This window comes from Struthio camelus, chromosome 2, assembly GCF_040807025.1.
Source record: "Struthio camelus isolate bStrCam1 chromosome 2, bStrCam1.hap1, whole genome shotgun sequence".
Lineage (NCBI taxonomy): Eukaryota > Metazoa > Chordata > Aves > Struthioniformes > Struthionidae > Struthio > Struthio camelus.
This window is the reverse complement of record NC_090943.1, coordinates 5,991,768-6,004,662: the sequence shown is the minus strand read 5'-3', so window position 1 is coordinate 6,004,662 and position 12,895 is coordinate 5,991,768. Positions and strand designations below refer to the sequence as shown.

Below are 12,895 nucleotides of genomic sequence, written 5' to 3'. Positions count from 1 at the left end.
CTCCCGCCCCTCGCTGCCCCAAAGCTCTGGTTGACGTCTCAGCGCCGCGCGGTGGAGCCCACGCAGACCGGTCCACGCGGAGCGGCGGGGACGCGGAAGGGCCGCGGGGTGCGCTGCCTCGTTATACATCTGCTCGTCTGGCAGCTGATTTGTTCCCCCCCGGAGATCAACATCTGTGCACAAGACTAGTTATGTTCCTCAGCCAAATCCCAAACAATTTAAAGTTTTCTTGCTTAAAAAAAAAAGAAAAAGAAAAAGAAAAAGAAAGGTCAGCAGTAAAGCTTTTTTTTGCGGAGGGGCGGGGGGAGAATCATGCTAGAGAAGGTGTAACAAAATCGAGTTGATTTTAAACTCGAGTACTCAAAAAATACTGACTTCTCCCTTTATTTTCATGCACTGATGTGCCGATTCTGCATTTTCATGGACGAAAAAGAAATCAGTAAATAAAATGAACACTTATCTGTCTTGAATTCATTTGCGGAGATACCTCTTCCTTTGGCAAAAGAAAGCATTCACTAAGCAAATGAAACCATCTCTGAAATACTGAGAGAAGTTTTCAGCTGAAGGAAGGCATTATCCACAGACCCGTGGAGTTCAACCCAAACAGGAGACTAAGATACCAAACTTTGGGCGATATCCTTACTCGAGATAATGATTTTTCTTTTTAAGGCAACGCTGCACAGCTGCACCATCTCGTGGTCCGACCAAGCCCTGCACGGACAAGGCGTTTCAACCCTTCTTCATTTTAGCAAATTTTTAAAGGTGGAAGAGAATAAAAGCCAAGTGCATGCGCTGCCAGGCCGTTTGGCAGCTCGTTGCACCGCAGCCCAGCGCCACATAATCATCCTGCACCTTCAGCCATTTCCCGTACTTTCTGCCAGTCGTCTTCTCTGGGACGTAGTATTCCAACCTTTCTTGATTTCAAACTGCAACCATCGTCCCCCCTCAAATGCTTGCCTTCTCACTTATTATTTCAAGACCTATTCAGTAAGTCAGAGACCAGGCCCAGGGAAGCATTACTGATCTGAGCCTATCTTAACTGAATTATTGAGATGTCTACAGAGGTTTCAGATGCCATCAAGGCTCCACTGAGTTAAGCACGTACACAAAGTAAGCCTCCAAAGGCCGCACTATCTAGAAAGAAAACACCAGAAGACTAAGGGATACACAAAGCTACATACCCACACTACACAGAGCCAAAGAAAGCATTTGTACATCCTGAATCTTAGCCCAACTGTTTTACATAGCAAGTGGCCCTGCTAATCCTTGACAAAAATCACCTTCCATTCTTCTTATAAATGCATTTGCTCAAGAAGAAAGAAAAACAGCCCAACACATCAGATACTACGTCTGACAACTTTAGTTGCATGAAAACACATGCAATTTTTACATATATCCATGGTTCTGAACCTTTCCCAGTTTGGCAAGTAATAAACAGGTCATTAAGCAGAGACTAGGGGAAAAAAATCTTTCCAAAAACATTCTTAGAACGATTTCCCTGTGAAAAACATGCATGAAAATACTACGTCAGTGTCACCTGCGTTCCTGTGCAATAACCTGCTAGCACGTGCCTAAATCATACCAGCAAACTTCATCAGCATGTCTCTTATTTTCAGATTCTTCCTACTCTATCCAACGGCTTTTTCTTTGTAACATTAAGATGCTGGTATTTTTAATCCATACTAAAGATCTTAACTCAAAGATGCGTGCCAAATGAAAAGCAGCTTCTCTCAAATCATCTTGTTCCAAATGCAATTCATGCAAAATGCTGCTCCACCACTTCTCTCTGCTTAGGGGGTATAACTGTGGTTTGACTGTAAGCTGATAGTCACCAGTCAACCTAGGAGCAGTATCAGGTCCCCTGTTCAAAATCACCATTGTTGGATGTATTCAGAATAGGAACGTCCACGCTTTTTGCCAAGTGCTGCAGCGACAGATGCCACTGTAGCCTGAGAAAGAAGTGGAACAAAACCTAGTGACGTGCCTCCCAGTCCACAGTGAGGCACGTGCTTACCACGCGAATCCATGGTCGCCACCTGAAGAATTAACTGTCTGCTTTGGGGGCTGCTCTTGAACACAATACGCAGGATGCTGCATCCAGGAACTACAACGGAGTCGTACGGGAAACCAACCCAGCCGGCACCACTTGTTTTTTCTTAGCACCTTATTCTCCCCAGAAGAATCCACTCTCTTACTCCCTTCTCATCTCCAACTTACTTTTAAGCTCAGGTGGCTTTGGAAGTAGAAAGATTTTTTAATTCAAATTTGCAGCAAGTTTAAAAAAAAAAAAAAATTGAACCTACCTACCAAACATGCTTCTAGAGGAAGAGGCCCTTGATGCTTAGCAATCAAAGCTTTCTTTTTTAAAGCCTGGCAAGTCAAAAGACTTGAACAGGAACGGAACAGGCAGAACTTTCTGCCTTGACTATGTAAAGCCTTTGCTTTCCCCACTCCAGTATTTCCCCTAAGCAGAATGGTGTGGGGAGGGGAAGGGGATTTCTTGGGGGATTTTAACTATACGCATTATCAGACATGAAGATGATGAAAAAAAAACAACGTACATTGTTTATTAGCAAACTGAATTCAAAGCATGAAAAAAAATCACAAAGTTATAGTTACACTGTAAACGAATTTTGCTTTCATCTCACAAGCTTATAAAAATATGACAAAGGAAATAGACCTTTGTGAAACCATTAACTCCTGAAACAACGAACCCTCAAAATCCTTGAGTATAAGGTTTATTGAAATGCTAGGAATTCATAGGTGTGTACACTTGCATTTGCAAGGATGAAATAATCAACCCTAATTAACTGCAAGAATAGTGCTTCTCAGAGAGGGGTGAGAAATGATTCTGGCTTAGAGGTGAATCATCCATGCGCCTTCAAGTAGCGATGGTCTTGTCCTAGCTGGAGTCCAACCCAAGATGACTGCTAAGGTTGACAGGGGCTTGATGAGTTTTTTTTTTTGTATTATTTTTATATATATATATATATATATTTTTTTTTTTTTTGACCAGCTAACGTGAAACAATTTTCTGTGCAAGATATACAAACACTCCATTTCTTTTCCCAGTATTTCCATGCAATTTACACCCTGATCAAGTGCGTCTACAATACTAAAGCAAGGATGGCTGCAAAATTAAACAATGACAATCACAGAGAGAAGAGCAGTAGAAGATAACTGTAAGACAGGTTTCACCAGGGTCCAGGGGAATACGACTACGCTGACACAGCCACCACCTCCAAAATTCAGTTTGCTGCTGATCTAAATAACGACCAAAGCTAATCTTTTTAAATCACTGTATGGGGAAGGTGTGTGATTGCAGCTGCAGATCTATCTTACCGAGACAAATCAATTCTCTATTAAGTCCATGACGTCAATAGTGTATGTCCTGTGCTTCAGAACTGCTAGTTGACATGGCATTAGGCAATTACAGAACCACCTGCCCTTCCACACAGCTCCCTTCTAATGAGCACTTGAGAAGGCTTTAAACTAAATATGCCTGGAAGCTGCCCAGGTTTGACTTTGCCAACCTGTCAAAACCAATATATTACCCAAAGATCATTTATTTTGCAGTGCCTCCTGCAGAATTACCAAACGAACTTTGCCTGGTTGCCTGCCAGCAGAGGTGGCCTGGTAGAAAATCTGCATTGCGCAGGTCTGCAGCACAAGGACTGTTCACCAAGGGAAGCTGCTGGAGACTGCAGAGCCCCCCGAGCTACAGCCTGCCTGCAAGGGCCCCATTCCTTCTTGTAGGGAGTTTCCGAACGGCTGGCTTTCCTTCAGACCCAGAACACAAGGGAAAAAAAAAAAAAACAGAAAAAAAGGACTGGCATATGTACGTACAGACTATGGTAGATTCAATTTTGCAGACACTTGAGTTTTAATCAGCCAGGACAGAACAATATCTTTTTCTTACCTACATAAAAGAGCTAACTGTTTATGAATTTTGAAATACTTGCTTTACTGAAAGAAAGGAATCTTTATCCTCAGCAGCAGCTATGGAGATTGGTATATTTATTTAAAAACAAATAAATAACTTTTTTTTTTTTTTAAAAACTCACCAGCGTGAAGTAAAGGTATTTTAGCTCATTCCAACTGATCATAGGAATAACTAGCAGAAGTAACACAAAAGTCTTGGGTTTAGTTTTTAATTGCAATTACTGTGCAACCTTGAGCCAGCTGCTTGGTCTAACAGGCCTAAGGTTTTCTACTCATAAAGCATTAATAATATGTGCCTTTCCCTAGAAAGGAAGGCTCTGCCTAAGTCTTAATGTGTCAGACAAAAAGTCCCAAAATAGATTTTTTCAACCAAATACAGTGTTTTATTCAGATATTCATTTGGATATGGCAATGATTTTAAGAACAGCTATTCAAGTAGTTGAAGTGAGCCCTTCAAAAGAAGTCACACAGCTTTGAGACTCGAACAAATTATGGTATGATCTCATCCACGAGATCTAAATAGCTGGAACATCTGCCAGAGTCACCACCAATTTATTTAGCAGAGTTCATCAGTAGTTCATCAGCTCTGTTTGCACAAGCAGGTGCCAGGGCAGTCAAAAAGGAGGCCTATACATGATTTAAAAAGAGGAGAGGGGGAGGAGAGTGGAATAGAGATGGGTGATTTTACTATCCGACACGGATGTGCACACAGGAGGAGTAAAGTCTCTGTCAAATTATGGCAGTGGTTGTTACTGAAAGGAGAGGGGCAGTTTTTTTTTTTTCCCCAGAGAAGTATTACATGCACAAGTAACTACATTGTTAAAAATTTTTATTCGTGACAGTAAAGAAACCATTCAATACCTGATTGACAACACTTCTGTCTCCTGAAAACACTCATATGGTATCTGTAGTGTTTCTCAAGTATCGCTGGATTGTTCATTGCATTAAAGTGTAAACAGCTCCATTATTAGAGGAAAAAAAATAAAACAAAAAAAACCCAAGAAACATATCCATTGCTTACTCCTCTGTTAAGAAGTTCCCCAAAGATCTTTAACAAGAAAGAAAGAAAGAAAGGGAAAAAAAAAAGTCAGTTGGATTTTTACAATATGATGTGAAACAGAAGACTGACAGCTGGTTTTGCATAGTTAGCCCAGAGATTTTTAAGCAATTCCCCCACGCAAGTCTCACCTGCCGTCTGTGCCACACAAAGGCATACATCACAGCACCGTGGAAATCAGAGGCACAAACTTGTTTTTGTTTTACAAATCGGGCTGTGCGGTACTGTGTTTTATTAGTAAAAAGAATCTGTAAAACATAGGATTATGTGTTTGTAAATTATATAGCTACAGATTTTTTACACTGAAATTTCAAAAGTTGCAACATCAGTACACACCAGTGTCATTTAGATACTTTATTGTCCCCGACCACTCTAATCAAAATCATGCTGTGAAAGTGATTGCACACACTGATAACCAGACCTCTTCAGGTGTCGAGTTTCTTCGATGTATAACTTTGCTGTTTAAAAAAGACTAAAGGGCAAAACAATAGACAAATTATTCTTCCAAAGCTACCTAGATGAACACAGCAATATTGTACATTTGCTAAGATCTTCCATTCAAAACTTGCCACACTTCCTGGTGTTTAACACATATTTTGCGCACAGCCCTAGTTTACAAATGGCAATTTAATCATAACACTTCAGTTGAATTTAGCTGAATTTCAAGAATCTAAGGCATTCTGCCTTACAGCTTAATTTAAAAAATACCTATACAGGCAAAAAACCCTTTTTAACCCAACATAAAAGGGACAACAGAACTCCAGGTCAGGCAGCATTTCTTTAGCTGAATAGAATGATCAGCTGGAAAAGACTTTTTAATACCTCTATGATAAAATATCCAGAAATATAATTGAAAACCAAGGTTTGTAACAGCCCTGGTGACCTGCATGCATTAACTGCACTTCAAAATATGCAAAAGATTTAAGGAATAATATTTTTTTCCTATTTTGATTTTCAAAAGCTTGCATTTAAAATACAATCAAATACCCGTATTGCAAATTTTACAAACATTCCACTCGTATCTGGCTTTATTGTTAGAACTATATTGCTTTGTTAAAATCTAGGTATTTTAAATATATAGTGTATATATAACCAAGCAAGCCTAAAACTTGAAATTTTAGGCATGACAAAAGGAGCCAAAATAAACATAGTTTGATCCCCTGCCCAAATTAGGGATACTAAAGAAAGCTAAAACTTGGTCTTAGAAGAACGCTCCCAATTTTATGTCAGTGGGAATCAGGTTAAAAAAAAAAAAAACAAAAAAAAACAAAAAAACCCCCCAAAACTGCCTTCATTCTGCAGTGAGAATTAACATGATTAGGAATCTACAAAAGAAACTACAGAAAATACTCTTAAAATATTAGCATGAATCAAAATTGTTGCTAAGTTTGACCCCTCTGCGTTGTCACCAAGCATCATTTTAATGCTTTACTCAGTTAAAAAACAAGTCTTTTCTGGAATTTTGTATGTTTCAAGAGCCAAAACAAACAATACAGAACAAGCATGGCTGTACAGCATGTCACCAAGACAGTTCTTCCAGATGTTGGCACGGAAGTTCAGTTGTCCATTATATGTGGATTTTGAAACAATACAAGACACTTTAATAATCAACATTCATTCACAGACTTAAGGCAACTGGTTCAGGAAATCGCTGCTTTCATAAATGCAAACTAATGACAATGGTTTGTCTCACGTACAACAGGTCACAACTGTGAAATGGTAATGTCTCAATGGGGTTGTTTATTGTCTAACTGAAAGATTGTTTGGTCTAATGCTAGTGAGAAAGTCTTTGAATTTTTTCAGCCGTTCCTATCATACCTGCACAGCTAACTACAACCTGAATACTTCCCTGCAAACTGTACTTGAAGCCTAAAAGCGACAAGCACAGTTGAAAATACTGCTCAGAGAACAACTTTTTGGCAGCTTATAGTTTCGTTACTCTGAACTCAAAAACAAAATTAAAGAATCTTAAACTGAACATAAACATTGATGGACTAACCAGAATCCATACACCCTTTCTTTTTAAACATTGTAGGTTTTTTTGTTTGTTTGTTTTTAATCAGTTGAATCTTTTGTCGTGGCACAGAAATATACAGTACTAAGGTAATGCCAACTGGTAAGAAAACACAATGGCGATGCTGTACAGACTCACGAGCGTCATGGAACTGCCTGCAACACCCTCACCACGAGACACAGCAAAGCACTTGGTGCCCAGCTGCCCTGCAAGGGGGCAAGTTGTCTTTCAGTTTTATACTGCACCTACGACAACCTACTCACTGCCTGCGTAGGCTGGCCTGCCCTTCTATGAAGGAATTTGTTAAGCTGCTTCACCAATGTTTTCGACAAGGGTTACAACCCAAGTCCATTACAAATTGTTGTTGTTTTTTTTTTTTTCCCCCTAAGTCATCACGACTTTTCAAGAAAAAAGGCAAAGGGGATCAGCTATTCAGAATTTAACAGGAGGCCAATTACAAGCACCGATTGCTCCATTTAACTTTCTTTGATGACAGCCCAACACAGCTGTAAGTTTTACGCTTGTAGATTTCTGGTGCGAAAAAATAATTAAAAGGTGACACTGGAAAGGAAAAAAAAAAAAAAGAATAGGTGTGCCTTTTTCTTCAAAATGCTTAAAATAACTGAAATTTACACTAGGGTACCAATGACACCACAAAAGAACAAAAGCTAGGCAGACTGAGAAAAGGCTTCAGTTAGAACTGTAAACCTCTCGGAAGGAGAGACGACATCTATTCAACTCCAAAAACAGAGGATCACTTTCGAGAAAGTTCTCGGCTAGTAACTCCTGCCCTTTTAGCAAGGGTTGATACAGCTGCCAGTCTGCACCTCATAACCTTAGGAAAGGATCAGGAAACAGGGGAGATGGAAAAACATTTTTTTTTGCATTTTCACATACAAAAGAAAGGAGAAGGCTTCATCCCAATTGAAAAAAAAAAAAAAAAGGAAAAAAATACAACAATAAAAAGTATCCTTTGCAGGTCACCTTTAACTGAGTTTTATGGTATATCAGATACCATCGGACTAATACATAAGGGTGGGTTATGAAGCCTGCATCTTATTTATTGCCCAAGTTTGCAGCTTACAGAAAATGTTTCATAGCACAGGCACAGTGGCAAAAACAGTATAACAGCCGATGGTCAACTCCATTTGGTGAGTATACAGTAGCAGCAATTAAAAGAAAAAAGTACTCCAAACAGCTCGATACAGAATCCAGCTTACCCAGATGGGTTTTTGTAAGAAAAGAATTTTAAACTAATAAATAGATCTCCTCCCCATTCTCCCAAGATAACCATTTCCAAATAACAAGAGGCATGGCAGTTGTGCGTAAGCAGAGATGATAGAACTTCATCTGTCAAGAATAAAAGGTGCTTTAGATCTATTTGCCACCCTATTTTCTCAATTCCATCATTCCCTAATACTCAAACAACTGCAGATATGTTCAAAACTATGTCCAAAATCACATCAGTGAAACAAACATGTAACCCACGTCACCGCTCTCAAACACTCTTAAACCTTCTGAGCATGACAAAACGTAATACAACTTAACGTCACTGTGGAGACAAGAACCCAGCATCTTTGTTTCAACGTTTTCCTTTGTTATATATTACAGTGCTCTATAAAATTTTTCCTTTTTCCTTTTAAAGCATTTAGACAATACAAGACTAAAAGATGTCTGGAAATACGTCTTATACAAAAATGAATTTTTTATCTTAAAATAACATTCAAAAAGGCACTTCATTCTGTAAGAAAAAATTCAGAGTCAGGTCAACTGCTCTAAGCAGGGGCGGGGTAAAATTGTCTGCATAGTGGGAGGGGAAAAAAGGGAGAGAAATTAACTGCTGAAATACAAGCTTCTTTTTTGGCATGTTTTAAGAAAAGCTGATCCAGTAAAAGGTGTCCATTTATGAAATTCATTAAAAGAGTCCCATTTAAAATAGCGTCTTCTTTTTTTTTTTTTTTTTTTTCCTCCTTAAAAAAGTAGTCTGAACACATGACCTCTAGGAGTCAGGCTTCTGAAGGCTTAATAGCATCACTCATGATTGTCCTTCGTGTACAACATAACAGGAAGATCAAGAGTAGCGCTTCTGACAGGAGTGACCTCCCCAAAGCTTACACTTGAAAGAGCTGAAAAAGACGGAGACAGCCTCTAGCAACTGCAATCTAGTAGCAGAAGTCAGTCAAAGTTAAGGGCTACCTGTTGCAGAGTTTATGAAGCATACTGTAAACTTCTTCCTCTTTGCTTAGTCCTTCAAAGAAAGGAATAAGATCTAGCAGCTCTGTGTCTGTCATGTCATCAAACCAGGACTGCACAGGCACCTGAAACAAAGCAACCAACAAATATTAAGACGACTGCATGATGTCAAGAAAGCACACGAGTTTTGCCCATGAAGATGTCCTGCAATGCTCACTGCCAGCACAGTAAGGCAAATTGCTAGTCACTGGAATTCAAGTGGAGTGCCAGGTTCAGGCTCATCTTATCTCCTACGCAGCTACATATAGCACATTAACCCCAGACGCACTGTAAAAGCGAGACAGCGGCTGACCTTTTCCTACATGGAACACTCCAGGTAACCTAGAGGAGACAACATCAGGTAGTTCAGTTTTTCTGTCTCCTTGATATTCAGAATAGACTGGGAGGAAGACAGAAGCTGTAATGACACTCCGCTTGGAAAAAATTATTTACGGGCAAGTCATTTTTTCTTTCAAGTATTATCAGTGTGAGTCACTAAACACTTAGGCATGCAGCAATAAACCCCTCTGGCAAATGAGACTGAGGAGAAAATATTTAAATAGTACAGAGCAGTTCTCCAATCAAAATCTAAGACCTCGAGAGGGGGCTAAGAGAATAATGCATGTAACAACACTCTTTAAGTGCGCAGGCTGGATTTGGGGAAGGAGATCTGTATATCTTCATTCTGTAAGAACACTGAGGTCTTTCAAAGACTACCTTGGATCTAGTTACATGCTCTTGTTTCTGCAGAGATTCGAATATCAGTTAGCTAGCAGTACTTTGCTGTACATGACTAAACCATTCTGACAAGGCCCTTGATTTCATCTCCCAACTCTCTACAGCTCATTATTTTCTTGGCACTGAATTCTGAGACACCAAATGACAATTTGGATCAGGTTTTTAATTTTAACCATGAAGATAACTTAGAGTTACACCTCTTGGTTATTATAAATAGCAGCTTTAAACCATGTGTGGCACCAGCCAGAAATATGTTTTCCCCTAATCATTTAGGATAGAGTATTAAGATCTGAATTTAAAAGCTGCTTGCTGTAAGACAAAAAAGCTCACTTAAAATGCTGTTTCTGTAAGAGGTAGGACCATGCAAACAGTGTCTCTAATAAAAACTTCCGATGTTAATTTTAACAGTTCACAAAAAAGACAGCCTAAGAACATCAAAGAAAACACTACACAGTCTGGTTGTTTGAAAGTCAATAGATCTAAGGGGAGTTCCAGCTTGCTATCCTGGCAGCTATAGAACAGATGCAAACATCTGCATTGATTCGTAGCAACTGATGGAGCAAGCGCCAGGCTATTCCATTACAGGTTCTGGAGCTGATATGAAATACATAATGAAAGTGTGCACTGCTCCTAATTATTTCCGCTTTAAGTACTGTTGCCTGCGTTTTATCCTTACTCCTAAAGCTTGATGAACTTGTTGACATTTCTAATCATGAAATGAGCTACCACAAAAATACTTAAAAGAAGCAGCGTAAAAATGCAATAAGAGCTGGATTTTTTCCCCTTAGCCACGAATAGAGAACAGATAGTAACTAGTAAAACTAACTATCTTGTCTAAAAAAAAAAAAAAAATTCACCCAATAAAAGAGATGGAGTGCCAAAAACAGTTCAAATAAGCCATCCTTACTGTAATCACCACTCTGATTCCACTATGCTGGAGGGCAACCTCACAGTTTAAAGGTAAGCTAGTTTCGCAGGTTCTAGGCTGCTTGGCATTTTTCATAACTGACGACTTCTCACGCCACAAGCTAAAACTGAAAACAGATGAACAGTCACGATTACGACACGCTGTCCAGATGTGTTTGCCCTAGTCCTTTCACTATTCAACAGTGAACACTAGAATCTACCTGCAGTCTGAACGCAGAAACTAACACAATTAACATTTTGTAGGCGTTATTTTCTCAATCAGAAAGTCTGGGCAAAGACCAGAAAGATAACGCTACACTGAGTACCTTAAACACTAAGAATACTTACTGCATTTTCAGGATGGAAGATGTAAGATGCAGGAGAATTATCTACTATAATAACTTTACTCAGCTCACGTCCCAGTCGACTCAGATCCTTCACATAATTTCCTCGGTGGAAAACACAGGATTCTCTAAAGAGCCGTGCCCTGAACACACCCCAGCGATCCAGTAAGTCTGCTACGGGGTCTGCATACTTAAAAATAAAAGTTAGAAACCTGAAGTTAGCAATCTGTCGATAAAATTATTTCACAGAACTAAGCAAAGGAGGGACACAAAATGATTTCATAAATGCTTTTTTCTTCCCTCCTTGTTATTAATTACCAGCACACCTGAAGTGTTTAGTACAATGATAACGCACAAGTAGAACAGCTACCTTTCTAAAGAACATAACTTGCATGCCAGTGCTTTCTGTGACTTATTGATTTGCTTTTATTTTTAGGGTCATCCTATCTTTCACATCTTAAAGTTGATGGATCCAGAGATCTCACCTAACATTACCATAAAACCAATGAACGTTAATAGAAAATCAATATGAAGCCAATTCCACAGCTGATTTATTTCCATGCACCTCTGAAGACAAAATGCAACGAAGGCATCTGACCTTGCGGTAGCTTTCTCAGGTGATGCTCGTGGAATGACTGGGTCAGTAAGAATCTTATCAAACTACATAATCGGATAAAGACGTCATTAGGAAAAATGCCCATGTACTGGGAAATGCTCAAAAGGACAGCATCTCAAATACGTATACCTTTCTCTATACAAGCGATACTTTTAAGTGAGGCACGACTTAGGATTAAAATTGTTCAAGGAAAAATATTTAAGTAAGAAACCGGAGCATGAAGTAACCGTATACTTGAAAACCGTAGTTAGAATTTATTTTTGCAGGATAAGAATCACGGTTTTTCCAATTTTTTAAACTGAGAAAAAAATAATTAATATTGAAGTCAATCATCTCTTGACTATGAAAGCTGTGACACAGATAACTGCAGTAAGAAATTGTTCCATTTTTTTTAGGATTTTCACAGCGTGATTGAATAGACTATGGCAAATCAGTTGCAGGGAAGTATCCTCTGAGAGTGCGGCAATCTAGTAGATCAAACAGGGTCCTGTCCCCTCCCACTGATCTCTACAGCCTGAAAGACTTGCAAAGACTGTTATGTAAGCTTACCATGCTAGAATAGTATTTCAAAACGATCAATGTAGTTTTTAAACAAGACACCACAAATACAATACATTGAAGGAACTGAAGAATTTAAGATGTCTACTGCTGCAACGTCTACCACAAAACTACCTACAAGGTACTACTGCTACCAAGAATCAGAGGGCACAAAACATTCCTGGTGACGTTTCAGGCTTTACAGCGTCTAATTTTCTAACCTCAAATTATAATTGCACCTTGCCGGTACAAAACTGTGTTCCCACATTTTCATACCCAAGCAATTTCCGAATCATTGGCTGATTATGCAGATAACGTTAAACACGGCGTGTTTCATTTCACGCCCAGCTTTAATCGCACGCTATTTGTTCTAGTTTCCCCACTATAACCATGGTAACTTGTAAGCCTTTCATATTGGCGTTATGAGCAACGCATGGAGGCTACATTATGAGACGAGCCCATATGTGATACTGTTACCATGGTAACACTTACCCACACACTAGCAGACA

At 39.2% G+C, this 12,895-nt stretch overlaps 1 protein-coding gene across 3 annotated transcripts in view; it reads right to left on the bottom strand.

Moving 5' to 3' along the window:
* Window positions 1-4,754: 4,754 nt before the first annotated feature.
* CTDSPL (CTD small phosphatase like) overlaps window positions 4,755-12,895 on the bottom strand; it is an 85,090-nt gene continuing 76,949 nt past the window's right edge. For all 3 annotated transcript variants that reach the window (XM_009669179.2, XM_009669181.2, XM_009669180.2), the window contains 2 exons: window positions 11,238-11,423; window positions 4,755-9,331 (listed from right to left, as the gene is read on the bottom strand). In XM_009669179.2, coding sequence (XP_009667474.1) covers window positions 9,206-9,331; window positions 11,238-11,423 — 312 coding nt within the window. In that variant the 3' untranslated portion in view covers window positions 4,755-9,205. The remainder of the gene's footprint in view (window positions 9,332-11,237; window positions 11,424-12,895) is intronic.